Source organism: Phascolarctos cinereus, unplaced genomic scaffold (genome assembly GCF_003287225.1).
Source record: "Phascolarctos cinereus isolate Bilbo 61053 unplaced genomic scaffold, phaCin_HiC Scaffold_1;HRSCAF=81, whole genome shotgun sequence".
Classification (NCBI taxonomy): Eukaryota; Metazoa; Chordata; class Mammalia; order Diprotodontia; family Phascolarctidae; genus Phascolarctos; species Phascolarctos cinereus.
This window is the reverse complement of record NW_027555514.1, coordinates 271,505,424-271,519,841: the sequence shown is the minus strand read 5'-3', so window position 1 is coordinate 271,519,841 and position 14,418 is coordinate 271,505,424. Positions and strand designations below refer to the sequence as shown.

General features: G+C 40.4%; 1 protein-coding gene across 1 annotated transcript in view; it reads left to right on the top strand.

Annotated features, from left to right (window-relative positions):
- NUP37 (nucleoporin 37) overlaps positions 1-13,679 on the top strand; it is a 44,330-nt gene extending 30,651 nt beyond the window's left edge. Inside the window, exons 6-10 of the mRNA XM_020982352.2 lie at positions 3,544-3,634; positions 5,876-6,057; positions 8,552-8,602; positions 12,624-12,717; positions 13,502-13,679. Of these exons, the coding sequence (XP_020838011.1) occupies positions 3,544-3,634; positions 5,876-6,057; positions 8,552-8,602; positions 12,624-12,717; positions 13,502-13,615 (532 nt within the window). The 3' untranslated portion in view covers positions 13,616-13,679. The remainder of the gene's footprint in view (positions 1-3,543; positions 3,635-5,875; positions 6,058-8,551; positions 8,603-12,623; positions 12,718-13,501) is intronic.
- Positions 13,680-14,418: the final 739 nt, after the last annotated feature.

The following is a 14,418-nucleotide window of genomic DNA, read 5'->3' as shown; positions in this document are numbered from 1 at the left end:
TTTTATTTTGTACATTTTCATTCTCTAAGTATTACTTATTACTATCAATGGTGTTTTAGAAAAAAAGGGTTTTTTCCTCATAAACTATATTTTTTCCTCAGAGTGATGAAGTTAAATTAATTTAGACAACACAAAACACATTCCTGAATTGTGAGTTTTAATTATTTAGACTTTTAAATATATATAAAACTAAAAATATGTATATATATATATATAAGCTTCTCATGAATAGATGTTCATAAACATAAAAATGTAGCCTAATTATAATTCAAAGGAAGAATTAATCTCAAATTCCCTTTTTAATAAGGAATATAGAAAAGTTTTGCCTTATCCATGCCCTGAAAGTTAATTAAGCTTTGTCAGCGGGCAAGGTCAGTTTGGGTGTCTAAATTAAATCCCTAATCCACCTCAGTTGGGAAGGCTACGAAGACTCACAATGAGCAGGTGAACACAGGTGTAAGTTCCACAGAATTTTCTGCACACCCAGTGAGAACCCCCAGGAAATAGACATCTGTTGAAAAAATCAGGTAAGATACCCGATCCAAAGTCATAGAAAAGTCTGTTGAGCTCTGCCAAAAGTCTTGCAAGAACACTTCATGAAAACATTAAAAATGAATACACATTTTAGACAATATCTATAGCTAATTTAGTTATGCTCATTGTAGCCCAATTTATTGTCTTTTGCATGTTTGGACTTGAGTTATACAACCACTAAAATTTGTTGAATAAGCATATGATTTTAAACTACAAATCCTCTTATTCCAAAGAGGAGGGGGAAGTTTGTAGGGGTGCTTGGAGGGGATGATGTGGGGTTTTTTAAATGAAGATAGCACAATGATTGGATAAATTTCCCTAATTGGCTAGCATTTTGAAAATATTGTTATCTTTATTCTTTAACTTCCACATCTTGCTTTCCCTTTGAAAGAGGGGGAAAAAATCCTAGTGTATACTTGTGTTTCATATAATGGCTAACATGTAAAATCAGCTGCCTATTAGAATGGAATCAGAAGAATGGGGGTTTTAAACCATTCTCTCATGGGATTCACTAAATAGTCAAAGCAGCATTTTATTATTTCAGTAGAAATCAAATAGATGCTAGTGCTAGCGTTTTATTTCTTGTTTGTTATTATGTGTGTGTCTAATAAATGTGGCTGTTGCCAAACCTAACAACTTTATAATGCAACCAAACCATCATCTTCCCCCGTACACCAAACATAGTTGAAAAACTTGATTTTTCTTGAATGGGTCTAAGTGCAGCATGTCTGGCAGTTGAGAAGATGTGCTTCCACTTAGTCATGTGGATACTCTTTTAGAAAAACACTTGAATTAGCTTAAAAGTGAATATATTGATCTTTTAATACCAGGAATGGGCATTTTTCACCAAAATATTCTTTCAAATTATTTTTGTCTAGATTTTTGAAATTGTTTTAATAAAAAGTTAAGTCCCATAATGAGATAATTGAAAAAGTCTAGAAGTAAAATTCAATGAAAGACACTATGGCGCAAACAGAAAAGTGTGTAATTACTCAGATGAGTCATAAAAGAAGAATCCTGTGGCCACTTTGTTGACTCCCGCTTTCTTTGACTCCCCTTTCCCATGTCAGCATTGTTCCTTCTTTCTATGCAAGCGAGGGAGGGAGGCGGGGGTGGGGTGGGGAGAAGAAAAGCAAAGGAATAAACATTTATTAAGCACCTGCTGTGTGCTAGCACTATGTTAAGCACTTACAAATATTATCTCATTTGTTCCTTACAACCACCCTGGAAGGTAGGTGGTATTATTATCCCTGTTTACAGTTGAGGAAACTGAGTCAGACAGAAGTGACTTGCCCAGAGTAACACCATAAGGATCTAAGACCAAATCTGAACTTGGGTCTCCCTGACCAGGCACAGCACTATTATCTACTGTACCACTTCAGTTGTCTGCAAGTGACAGACAGTAAGCCTGGAAAGTTTTATGGGGAAGGAAGAAGAAAGACAAGAGAGGCCTGCACAACCTGTGGCCACAGACCCTAGTTTTCCTCTGTTTTTCACAGGCCGCCAGAAGCAGCCCGAAGTGCACGGAGGAGGCATTTGTTAAAGCTCGTTGATTTGAGTGTGTCCTCCAGGAAGCCTTCCCTGCCTCTACCCTGTGGCCCAAAGTTGTTAATGCTTTCCTCATCAGATTGTCCTGGAGTATGTTGTTTGATCTCTCTCTTAGCCTCTTCTTCCCTACCTCGTACTATATTTATCAGTCTACATGTGGTTTTTCCTTAGTTCAGTTTTCCTTGAGTTAAGATAAGTTTCTAAGAAAGCAGTCTTTCTTAGAAATGGTCACCTAAACCCTAAGCAAACGTTGATTGATTGATGGCTGTCTGTACTGTATTAATACAGTTCATCCTGAGTAATTAATACATCATCTTCCCAGTGCCTGGTTTAAGTATGCACTTAATACACGCTTGTTGATTGACTGATCATCAGATATGCCCCTTCCTTATGCTTCATTACCTCAGTGTGTCCGTAGTTGATATTTCTATGGGCCCACCCTCCGGGGCTTTAGAGGGTGATTCATCCTCGTCTTCTCATCCGGTGCAGCTCTTGTCCGTGTCTTCCCAGCAGGCAGTAGGCCTCTTAACATTAAATAAACACTGGTGTAGCACACAGGCTCTCCTCTTATTTTGGCATGCCATTTTCACTATGCTTGTTCCACATTTATTACCCCAAAGCATGAGCATTGTCTACTTAATGCCTCCCTCAGAGGCTCAGTTTCTTTTACAAGCTGGCCACCATTATCATGGATTTTTGTTTAAAAAAAAAAAAAGCAAAGAAGTTACTGGAAAAAACCCCATTCTGTTTGGCCACCACTCCCGAGTTCTACCAGGGAAAAAATTTGTAACAAGAAGGCCGAGCTTGTGGTAGCAACAGTAAAAAGAGAGGAGAGCTAAAGCAAAAGAATTATGAATAAAAGCAGTTATTTGGCTACGATGGTCAGAGAGGTCAAGGGAATACCAAGTAAATGGCCATTGACCTAGTGAATTCAGTTTTGTCAAGCCATGTTAGAAGCTACAGCATAATACTTATATGCTGTTATTTTGAAACAGGAGCCCTGTCTTTCTTTTAAGTTCCATTGATGGAAAGTATAACATGAACTAAGTGTAGAATTAGGGAACTGCAGCCTGTTTAGTCTAGTGAGATTCAGCTCCTGGAAACTCCAGAATACAGCCCGCAATAGAGAAAGTAATTAACTTAAAAATTTTTCTACCATGTGCCAGAATAGTTTGGCACATGTTATAGCATATTAATCACATCACAGAAAGAGTATGGCAATTTCCTATATGATTGAGTATAAAAACACTTCGAGTTTTTATGATGCAATAGAGAAAAAGACTTGAATGAATTTTTGTAATGCTGCCTCATTTGCTTAAAAAAAAAGTTTAACTTTCTTGAAAAAAATAGTGAGTAACTACAGAATCTCAGTTTGCCATCCAGTTAACTGCTTTGAATAATGCTATGTAAATGAACAGTTTTAAAGGGCTAACAGGAAAGCCTGTCATATTTTCTTTTTAGGGTCTGGGACTTAGAAGGGAATCAGAAAGCTCATTTTGTTCTCCGCTCCCCTGGAATGAGTGTCTGCTGGCATCCTGAGGAAGCGTGTAAGGTGAGTGTGATAGGGTTGTTTTGTTTTTTATTTTGATCAATGCAAACAGAGTTTGTACGTGGGCTGTGACTCCAGTGAGACAGGTTCCCAGGGGCCAGGTGTAGATCCTGTGCATACTCAGTAAATACGGTGAATGGCTCAATACAATAACCAACTGCCCACACTGGCCTGTGCTGCTGCTTCAGGTCTGGGCCCAGCTCATTTGGCCAGTTCGACCTGCCTAGCCTCAGACTTCTGCATTCCTTCTACCACCAGGCCCGTGCTTGGGCTGTCCCTGATGTCTAGAAGGTGTTCTCTCTATCTCTACCTCTGAAAACCCTTAGTTTTCTTCACAACTCAGCTTGAGTGTTCCCTGAGCCTTAACTGATTCTTCAGCTTTTTGTGCTTTCTCCTTCTTAAGGTTATCTTGTATCTACTTCTCTGTGGAAGTTTTATCCGCAGGAGAGCCTAAGTTCCTCAGAGGCAGAAACTGTCATTTTGGTGTTGGTATTCTCAGTGTCTCCCATGGTGCTGTGCACAGAGGAGGCATTTATTAAGCTCGTTGATTTGAATTGAGTTTCAAGGCTCAGCTCAAGTACTGTGTCCTCCAGGAAGCCTTCCCTGCCTCTACCCTGTGGCCCAAAGTTGTTAATGCTTTCCTAACCAGGTTGTCCTAGAGTACGTTGTTTGATCTCTCCCTTAGCCTCCTTCTTCTCTACCTGGTACTATATTTATCAGTCTGCATGTGGTTTTTCCCTAGTTGATTGTAAATCTTCTTGGGAACAGGAGTTGTTTTATTTTTGCCCTTTGTATATTCCCAGCATGCACCAGGGTCCCACATATAATATACACTTAATAAATGCTTATTAAATTGAAGGGAAAAAAAGGTAAGATAATCTTAAGCTACATTGAGTCAAAGTGACCTAGTGTCCAGAAAGAGGAAGGGGATCATTTTACTGTTCTTGCCCCTGGTCAGATCACATCTGGATTATTATTGTTATCTGTGAGCACCAGCCTTAGAAAGGACATTGATAGGCTGTACGAAGCAGAGTGGGAGGGCAGGGCCATGGCTACCATAATGGTGATGGGAAGGGTTGAAGAAGCTAGACATACATAGCCTGGAGGAAAGAAGATTTCTGTGGGGCAGCTACAGTGTGGAAGAACCATTGGCCTTGTCCTGCTGGGCCCGAGAGCTTAGAACTAGGGGCAGTGGGAGTTTCTGAGAGAGACAACAAGAAAGTAAGAAGGAAGGGGATCTCTCAGTCCCAGATTTCTAACTGTATTACAAAGCAGTAATCATTTTTTTAAAAAAGCAGTTTGGTAAAAGGGGGAGACAGAGGTGGGATGGGGAGAGAGAGAGGAGAGGAGAGTGAATGAGCAGTGAACAGATTTAGTGTGTGACACACAGAAGAAAGTGTCATGTTTGATAAACCCAAAGGCCCCAGTTAACTGGGAGAAGGACTCATATTTGACAAAACTTTCTGGGAAAATTGGGCAGCATTCTGGCAGAAATGAGGTTTAGGTCAGCAGCTCATACCATATAGCAGGATAAGACAGATACGTGACCTGCATATAAAAAGTCACATAATAAACAGATTTGAGGAGCAAGTAAGGAATTACCTTTCAGATCTTTGGATAGTGGAAAAGTTCATGGCTAAACAAGTAAGAGATATAACTGGAAGAAATACTTGTCTGGGCTTGATAAACTCTTAAACTTAGTCTTTTCCTAATTCAGAGGGTATCACAAAATTGACATTCTGTAAAATTATATGATTTAATACATGACCTCATCCTGAATTATTTTGCAGCAGTTTTAGGAGGGCAAACTCTTTCTTCTTAGTCATTCATAGTTTTCTCTTACCACTTGAAATTATATTAATGAGTTTCTTCATGAAAATTTATTTTTCTTATTTTATCCAAGGTCTCCCACTTACTGTTGCAGGCTTACACAAAATCTTTTGCCACTCAGCCTTGTGACCTCTGGGAGAATATAAGCCCCATCTAATATCACCTGGCACGGTGCTTTGCAAACATATTAAATTCTTTTTAAAATGTTTGGTAAACTGAATCCATCACTTCATACTTCAGTATACATTTTAAGTATTCGCAAGAAAGTTGGGGTTTGGGTTTTGGGGGGTTTGGGGTTTTTTTTGGACCAGCATCTTATGGCACAGATTTGCCTGTTGAATTTTTATTATCAACATAAATAGCAGAAAAGTTTAATTATCATTTCCAGTAAATTTATCTTTTTCTGTCTTTTAGTTGATGGTTGCAGAGAAGAATGGAACAGTCAGGTTCTATGATCTCATTACCCAGCAGGCTATCCTGTCTCTGGAATCTGAACAGACGCCATTAATGTCAGCACACTGGTGTTTAAGAAACACCTTCAAAGTTGGAGCTGTGGCAGGAAATGATTGGTTAATCTGGGACATTACTCGGTCCAGGTATTTCCTTAGCATTTTTGCTATTGAAAAAAATTTTTATCATGTTAAACATTATGGTGTGGTAGAATGAATGAGTATTCATTAGAGTACTAAGTGCTCAGGACACAAGTGGAAGAAAACCAGTCAATCTCTACTCTCAAGGAGCTCCCCTTCTCACGGGGAGGACAAAATCCCAAAGGAAACTGGGAAATGGAGGATCGAAGGGGAGAAGAGATGGGGCAGTCTGGAGAGTGAATTGAGCTAGGAGCAAAGTGTGTGCATGGCTGGGGGCTCTCGTGAGTCAACAAGCATCAAGCGGGTGCCTCCTGTATGCCCAGGACTGTTCTCCTCCTCCACTGGCGTTACACCACTACTTGATGGTGTCTTCCCAGTGAGTCACTTCTTGCCTTTCTAATAATTATAGATGATCGTCTCATCCTTTTTTATGAGATTCAAGCAGCTGTTGATTTCCTCTGGTATTTTATCATAATTGTATCCGTCAATCATTGTGTGAATACTTTAGACTTGCCATTTTATCATAAAATGTACGTTTCAAGATTCAATTTAAACCAGATGCCTTATGGAGACCTGGTTCCTTCCTGATGACCTAGCCTCTATGTGACCTCCTTTCCAGCACAGATTGTACTTTCGCCGGACTCACTGGTGGATATGGAGGAGTAGGAATGCATCTTCCCCCCAGAATCACTCAGTAACCTCAGCTCCTTTGAGGTTCACTCAATCCAAATCTGCCACCTGTACTTCCAGGACCCTCCCCTTCTTTCCCCATGGAGCTCATATCTTTTCTCTCTAGCTCCTGCCTTCATACTAGGGGACTTCGTACATACCGACAAGCCTTCAAGCCCCCTAACTTCACAGTCCTCCAGTTATTCATTTCACATGACTTAGCCCTCCACCTCACCTCAGCTACACGCAGAGATGGTCATATCCTTAATCTTGCCATCACCACAATGCTCCACTTCTGTATTCCCGAACTCTGAAATTCCTTTATCAGATCACAATCTATTGCCGTTCCACCTCTCCTTTTGTCTTGCTACCCCACGCCCTGTTTTTCATCCACACTGACCCCTTAGTTCTTTCCCAGGCCATCACCCCTGTACTAGCTACACTGTCCTCCTTTCCACATCTTGACCTTTTGGTAAACCACTTCAACTCCACACTGTCCTCTTTTGAGTCCCTTGCCCCTTATCTTATTGCCAGTCATTCCCTGCTAAGTCTCAGCTGTGGATTCCTCCCACCATCGTCTTCATTTCTTTAGATTTGCTGCTGAATGAAGCTAGAGAAAATCATGAAAATATGCTGACTGGGTCTCGTACAAATTTATATTATATAACTTCAACTGGGCTCTCACTGCTATAAGGCAACCCTTCCACGGCTCCCTAATTAACTCCCTATCCTATTCACCACAGCAGCTCCTCCAGACCTTTTCATCCCTCCTCAAACTTCCCATGACTCCCCTTTCCCCACTCAGCTGAGAACCTTGCCTACAGTACTGGAAAATCGATTTGACCTCTCTGTGACCTCTGACACTATTGATCACTCTCTCCTCTTTGATACCTTCTTATGTCTAGGTTTTCAAGACACCATCCTCTTCTGATTCTCCTTCTATTTATCTGATCATTCTTCCTCAGTCTCCTCTTTCCTACCCTTCCCCCACCCCCATATCCAGTCTGTTGCCAAGACTTCTGTAACATCTCTTGCATATGCCTGCTTCCCTCCTCTGACACCATCACCACTTGCTGCAGACCCTCGTCACTTAACTCCTAGACTATTGCCTTCTAGTTGCTGTGCCTGCCATGGGCTCTTCAATTTTCTTAGTCATCAGATGTCACGTGCCTAACGTTAAAAATTTTACACGAGAATAGACATATTTTTAGCATATTATATAATCATAATGAACCCTATACTTAAAAACCCCATACACTCCATCTTCCACTCAACTGTCAAATCGATTTTCCAGTACTGTAGGTCTGACCTGCACTCTCCTATTCCATAAATTCCAGTTGATTCTCAAAGCTCCCCCGGTCCCTTCCCCTACCTTTTCAGTCTTCTCATACCTTATTCTCCCTCTATCCCCCCACATACTCTTTGATCCAATGGCCTCCTGGCTCTCCCATGAACAAGACACTCCATCTCTCTGCTCTGGGAATTTTCTCTGACTGTCCCCCATGCCTGGACTGCTGTCCCTCCTCACCTCCACTTCCTGGTTTTCCTGGCTTCCTTCCTAGCTCAAATTTCACCTTCTGTAGAAAGCCTTTCCTAATCCCACTTAATTCTCATGCCTTCCCCCTTGATTATCTCCAATTTATCCCATATATGTCTTGTTCCTATACAGTTGTATGCATGCTACCTCCCCCATTAGAATGTGAGCTCCTTGACAACATGGACTATATTTTACCATTTTACCATTCTTTATTGCCCGAGCCTGGCAATAGGCACTAAATAAATGTTTATTGACTGACTGGCTAACAGGTTGTAATTAAATACTTTCTTTTAGTTATCCTCAAGACAAGAGACCTGTCCATATGGATCGAGCCCACTTATTCAGGTATAGTTTCCCAGTTATTTTGAAAGTTTCTGATTTAATCTCTTGAATCCTGCATATCACAGCTGGTAAGTTAATCTTTAAGTCAATTTCAGTTTTTAATTAAAAAACAAATAAGGATAGAAAAAAACCATTATAAACCATTTCAGCTAGGAGGGACCTTAGGGACATCTAGTCCAACCCCTTTAAAGTGCTAATATTGTTTCTTATCATAGGAATCGACTTCCCCTCTCGCCAAGACTTCCTCCAAGTTTAGCTTGATGATAATGCTCTGTACTCTGTCCTGTACCTTCTCACATTCACCCCAGCCTCCATGATCCAGATCACCCTCTGACCACTTTAGCTCTTCTGGATGTCCCTCTTCTCTGAACTCCTACAAAACATATTGTACATTCTACACAGTTTATCACTTAATTGTTTGTTTTCTTATATTATTAGGTACAATTTCACATGTATTAGTCTCTTCACTTACTAGTTTGTAAGATCCTTCAAGTTAGTGATTATGTCTCATTATTTTTCTTATCTCCCACAATTCATTCTCTACCACCACCACCACCACTCATTCCTCTCCTCCCCCTGAGTCCCCATAGTTCTGACCACAAAGCAGACAGACATTCAGTGAATACTTTCTGGATGACTGAAATGGAATAAATAGTGGAGTCAACATCACCAATATTTCAAGAATCACTTCTTTTTAAACATTCCAAACAAAAACTTGTAGACTGGTGAAAAACTTGGGTGTGTGGTAGGGTTAGTTCAGCTTGTTTTTATATAAAACAAAAACAATTCAGAGAATACAGAGAATGGAAAGGTATTACAAGAAGGGAAAGAGGCCTTTGTCCACACCCCTGGAAGAAAACAAAAATAAGTCAGCTCAACAGTCTGCTGTTCCTTCTTTCCTTTTCCATTGACGGGGTCATAACAGCAATTTGTATGTTTCATGTCTACCTTTGTTATGATCTCTTTGATATTAATAAGCAGAGAGTCACCAAAGTTATATTTGTTACTACATCATTGAAGGAATTTTATGTGATTTTTAACTTATGCAGAAAAGATACTTTGCTGAAAAAGACCTATTAAGGCATTGTTTAGCTCTACCAAATGAAATGTTGTTTTGTTTGTTTTTTTATAAATAGGCTGTAAGCACATTAAGATCTTAAATTGTATAACTGTAAAACAAAAACAAAAAAAGCATCTGCTGGTGAATATTATTTGCAAAGCCCTGCCCGTTCCTTCTTGTAACTTCATCAAGAATAACCTCAATATATGTGTAGATTATTTTCATTAAAATTTTGTAGAGATGGAAAAGTAGGCATATGAATCAGTAGTTTTTAACATTCAGTCACTTTGTTGTTGTTGTCATTATTAAAAATAGCAGTATGTTGGGGCAGCTAGGTGGCACAGTGGATAGAGCACCGGCCCTGAAGTCAGGAGGACCTGAGTTCAAATGCGGCATCAGACCAGACACTTGACACTTACTAGCTGTGATCCGGGCCAAGTCACTTAACCCCAATTGCCTAAAAAACAAAAGAGAAGAAAAAAAATCGCAGTGTGCTCCAAGGTATCTCCCAGGCCTTTGGCCTTCTCCCTCTTTCACAACTGTGCCCTCTCCTCGAGGTGCTGGCTGTGGGTAGTCCAGCTGCTCCGGCTCTCCTTCCTCACGCAGACCATCAGGGATCGTCCAGGTGTGGCTGCTCCACTGTTACTGACGGCAGAGGAGAGTTTGTTACAAAAATCTGTACAGATTGTTTCCATTTTTGTCTCTTTGTCGTCATCGGTTCTTCCTTAAATGCCCCCAGGTTATTTTGCTTTGATAGGTCTCTTGCCAGACTTTCTTTAAATTCACTTCTTCCCTGCTCTTGCTCCCATTGCTTACTGAATAAAATCCAGGTTTCTTTGCCCAATCTTGCATCTCTCCAATTGGCCCAAACCTAGCTTTCTAACCCAAATTTCACAAGGTCCTTTTATGTACTTTCAACAACTATCAGTATTGTACACAATTACGGGATTTGCCTTGAGGAATAGTTTTTTCCATCATAAAGAGCCTTCTTTTCCCTCCTCAGAGCACCCTTCCAAAACAGGGATCTACACTGATTACTATAAAAATTGTGCATTAAGCATACTGGTTCCTTTAGCAGTGGCTTTGGCAGGCTTCCAATTAAATTACGAGCCTTTTGATTCCATTTGTTTTCTGTATGAGAAAAGGCCTTTGTAGTCTCTGTTTGGGGAAGAGGATTATTGTAGTAGCCCCCCAACTCTTCTCCTTCCTTCTGCAGTCCTTCTGGTCTCCTCAGCTCAAAACCTTGGAGTCACTGTTGATTCCGTCTGCAGAGTCCAGTCTGTCATTTTGTCCTGTCCGTCTTCCTTGGAAATTTTAGGTTAGACAAGTACTGGCCCCTTCCTAGTCCAGAGCTCCATTATCTCTGCTCAATAAATGCACAGTTTTACCCTGTCCTCACTGCAGGCCCCCCAGGAAAAGGCTAGGAGCTTTCAAGGGCATTAATGAAGAAACCTGGAATCTGACAAAAAGCTGTTGGGAAGCAGTCTAACAGAAATTTGGGTTAAATCAGCCTCTCACACTCTATACCACACGAAGCTCGAGATGGGTATGTGACCTAGAGGCACAGCTGTCCATAGGAAGAGTTCTTAACCAAACAAGGGACAGAAAAGATGACAAGAAATAAAATAGATGACTTCGATAACGTAACATTGAAAATTACTTCACAAAGTCATTGTAGCTGAAATTAGCAGGGAACCAGTTAATGGAGGGGAAATACTGCAGCAAGTTTCTATGATAAACATCTAATATCTAAGATATATAGATAACTGATCCAAATATATAAGAACAAGATCCATTCCCCAACAGAAAGCAGAGCACACAAACTAGCAGTTTTCAAAACACATTTTTAAAAACCATATGGAAACAACAACAGCAAAAAGTATGAAAAAAATGTTCCAAGGCATTATAAAATTAAAACAACTCTGTGGCTCCACTTCACGCTCGTCCGTTTGGCAAAGATGAAAAACAGTAGAATGACAGTTGTCAGAGAGACAGTCACACTGATGCCCTGTTAAGGAAGCCGTGAACTGATGTGGTCATTTTGGAAAGCAGTTTGGAACTACCCCCAAAAATGGGCAGTGGTATCAAACTCAAAGGGAAACTTAGAAAAGCACAAGTTGACATTATCTCTGTTTTACTGTATTTTTATTCATTTTGTGAAACATTTCCTCACCTCACTGGGGAGTTTTGCAGGCCTCAAGCTGCCCAGGCCTCCAGTTTGATACAAACAAGAATCAATCCACAGAGAATTTTTAATCTAGTAAGTGATAATACAAGGTATAATGCAGAAGGAAAAAGGAGAAGCACAAGAAGCTATGATCCTGCCAATGAGGAGTCAGCCTGGTATCATCATAACAGAGCACTGAAGTTGGAATTAGAGGACCTTCCAAGTGGGAATCTCTATTCTGTGACCTAGGAAAAGGCCCATCTCATCTTTGGGCCTCAGTTTCCACATCTGTAAAACAAGGGGTTGGACTAGAAGGTTTCTAAGATCCCTGAGAATACAAGTTAATATGACAGCTGTAGATAGATGAGTTTAGAGAAGAAAGAGACCAGATGCAGACGTCAGTAGCCAGGAGACCACCGCAGTAGCTCAGGCAGACAACAAGAAGAGCGTCAGGCAGCAGGCCACTGTTGCTGGGAATGAAAAGGAAAGAATGGGAAAGACACAGCCAGAGTAGCAGTGGCAGGATTTAGCCAGTTAGTACCTCTGTGGGTTGACCCCAACCCTGAATAAACAATAACTTTCCCAAATGAGGAGCCAAAGTAGGATTGGTACTCTAAAAAAGATGAGTGGAATTTCAGATCGATTTGAGTTTTAGGTGTCACTAGGACTGGATGGAGACATTTTGTGAGATAACACAGGACGGGGGTTTAGGACAGAGATTGGGGTCAGGATTGGGTGGAGGAGCAGCCTCAGTTGTATGGAGAGGCCAGAGTGATCAATGGTGATTCTTTTCTCAGGTGGTCAACAGTAAATGAAAACCTATTTGCAACTACTGGCTACCCTGGCAAAATGACCACTCAGCTTCTGATTCACCATTTGGGGCACCCGCAGGTAGTACTGGCTCGGGTTTGGGGTTGTTTTTGTCACCATTTATCTGTCCCTTCTCCTTGCTTCCCTCTCTCTGAATTTATAATCTCTAAATTGGCTGTCATTTTAGCTGCTTACATTACATAGAAAGGTGTATTTTTCCTAATGTTTACATTCATTAATAGCAAGTTAATAAAAGTCTTTTCAAGTTTACGAAGTATTGCATGCTAATATTTCCCTCCTATTGATTTTCTATTTTCCTTCTTTATTTAAATTGTGTCATCATCTCGTGAAATTGTCTGGCTGAAGTACTAATGACAACAAGGTTACAGATTTGATTGACCAGTCATCTTCCTGCTCCCTGGGTCTCCGATGGTGCCCTTGCTTCCCTGCCATCCCAGCAGCACATGCTGCGTGGGGCAGAAGGGGCTGGCCAAGAACGTGGTCTCCTTCCCCACTCTGGGAGACATCGGTCAGCATGCACATTCCCCTGAATCTGCCGGTGTGGTCATCTGTATAGATGACAGACAACATTAATTTAAACAATTCAGAAAAAGTCATCTCTAAAGTATATGCCTGGGATTTCTTCTCTGAAGTTTGGATTCAGTCAAAGGGCTGCACTTGAGGACCTAGAGAGCCAGTGTGGCCTCGAGGCCGCAGGTTCCCCACCCCAGCATATGCTGTAAATGAGGACAGACAGCTACAACACACTTGTTTGGAGGATGTTTTGTTTAGATTTGGGGGCCTTTTGGATTTACTGCTACATTCTGACTCTTCTCTCTCATCTTCTGCTTTTTGTTTTTTGTAGCCCATCCTCATTGGTTCTGCAGCTGTGGGATCTGGTCTGTCCTGGCATCGAACTCTCCCGCTTTGTGCAATGGGAGGTGACCACAAGTTATTGTTTTGGGTGACTGAGATGTAAAACAAATATCTTCCTTGTACACTAAGTTCTCACACCATATTTTTAATAAATATTTTGGTCAGAATCCTTTTTTTTTATATTTCAAATATCCCTTAAACAGGCAAATGTTTTTAATGCTAACATCTAAGTGTTTAATCTTCTTATTAAATGATTTTTTTCTTAATCTATTCTAAATTTTGATTTTTTTTACATATTTTTTGAGACCATGTAATTGACCTTAATCCAAAAAAGGTAAATGAAAGGCCAGTGCTTTTGATTTATTACAGTAGTGTACAAAGGGCATCTGCTGTATTGGGATGTATGTATTGCTCCCAGTTCTCCGGAACACAAACATTTTTTACAGGAAGAAACATGTCAGAAAATTTGGCTCTCTTACTTTATTTCTCCACCCCTGCCAGAATATGTATATACATATGTATATACGTTTGCTTTGGCAGTTTGGCTTTATTGGAATGCTGGGCTTAATAAGATTAAATCTATAGAGCATTTTGAACTCATCAGCGACTGTGAATTGTTATTGTTTCATTTACCATATGAAACTCTTTTTGTTGTTCAAATTCATCTGATTATTTGCTTAGTAATGTATGACCATCAGATGATTTAACAGATGATTCACACAATAAAATTGAGGAATCGGTGCCACTCAAAATCTGAATCCCAACATTATACTTTTAGCCAGACTCCTTTTTTTTTCTAAAATTCTCCCACTCTCATTAGGAAAAATATATAGGGAAGCTAGATGACAGTGAGGTAATAAGAAAGAGAATAAGAATGTATTTCCTCTTTACACAGAAACCTGAAAC